General features: G+C 41.8%; 1 protein-coding gene across 2 annotated transcripts in view; it reads right to left on the reverse strand.

Annotated features, from left to right (window-relative positions):
- Positions 1–44: 44 nt before the first annotated feature.
- The window catches only part of LOC119349667, a 5,400-nt gene continuing 4,101 nt past the window's right edge, over positions 45–1,343 (reverse strand). For both annotated transcript variants that reach the window (XR_005169485.1, XM_037617751.1), the window contains one exon: positions 45–400. Coding sequence is in view for 1 of the 2 variants with exons in the window: in XM_037617751.1 (XP_037473648.1) it covers positions 203–400 (198 nt within the window). In the remaining variant the exon portion in view is untranslated. The remainder of the gene's footprint in view (positions 401–1,343) is intronic.

Raw genomic sequence — 1,343 nt, forward strand, 5'->3', positions numbered from 1 at the left:
CAAGAAAAAAGAAAGTGAAAAAATCAGGCAAAAAGTTTCAGAAGAACGCAATTTTGTCTGCAACTCTTTGTTGCGGATTAGGCAATACTATGGAGAAACTTCAGCAAAGAATTTTTCAGAACTGGGCAAATTTCTTCACGTGAACACACCAAGGTAAAAAGGCCCTCCCTAATTTTTGGGCATGATTCTGTTAGTTCTAGAGCTAGTGGAACTCCACCTCTGTACATCCCTGTGTGATATACAAGCTGCAAAAATGCCTCCTGTACCATGTGCTGCGAAACTTGATCTTGCACAAAATCTCCCCCTCATGTTCTTGCCTCCCCTCTTCCCTGTAGAACTGGATGATAGAGAAGATGCTGGCTCTTGAAATTTTATGTTGCCTATGTCTTGCACTTGACTTCTGCAACAAAACAAAAGAGTAAGCATACTGATTTAGTTGTATAAAAACTGTTAATAATCTGTGTATAATAAACTGGACAAACTTGCCGACCGTTGTGGCAAGCACTGCAAGTTGTAAAAAAAGATAACTTGCCTAAAATCTAGTGTTGTATAAACTTTGCCTTCTATGGTCACATGTTTACATTACAGCTTTACAGTGTTGTTGCCTACTATGAAAAATAATGCTGGTAAAAGCCAACAGATTTCTGAACACAAAAATGTTGAAGTTCAGAAGAAAAAATGTAGTAGTATTTTGGCTGCTTTACTTGCCACAAGCCCACAACCCCCTTAATAAGATGCCTACAAGAACAAAAAAAATGGTAAAAGTGTTTGACTCATGTACTTTCAGTTGTAGCAAATTGAGTACTCAGAGATTCATCGCTATTATTCCAGTATAAGCTTACAAGTCTAGTAAATATGCTACTGACATTACATATAGCAGGTTCAGTACTGCATATGCTTGTTAACTGTATTCAGGTTGAGTTCAGCTACATATATGTCTGCTACCGCAACAATTATGAAGCAAACCAGTAGTAACAATTAAGTCGAGTTTGGTTTTGCGCTTAGGTGATTTCCAAGGGTGCTGGGTTTTAGGAGACTTGGTCGACGAGTGGGGCGACCTAGCACATTGGGGGAGGCGAGTTGGTAGGGCGGCTTAAGACGATTTGGAAGGGTGCAAGTGTTTTTAGGCAACTTGGTCGATGGGTGAGGCGACCTAGTACACCGAGGATGGGCGAGTTTACTTTCGCGCTTAGGCGATTTGGAAGGGTGCGGGTGATTTTAGGTGACTTGATCGACGGGTGAGGCGACCTAGCACACAAAGGATGGGCGAGTTTGGTTTCGCGCTTAGGCGATTTAGAAGGGTGCAGGTGTCTTTAGGCTACTTGGTCGACGAATGAGGCGAC

Source organism: Triticum dicoccoides, chromosome 1B, assembly GCF_002162155.2.
Source record: "Triticum dicoccoides isolate Atlit2015 ecotype Zavitan chromosome 1B, WEW_v2.0, whole genome shotgun sequence".
Classification (NCBI taxonomy): Eukaryota; Viridiplantae; Streptophyta; class Magnoliopsida; order Poales; family Poaceae; genus Triticum; species Triticum dicoccoides.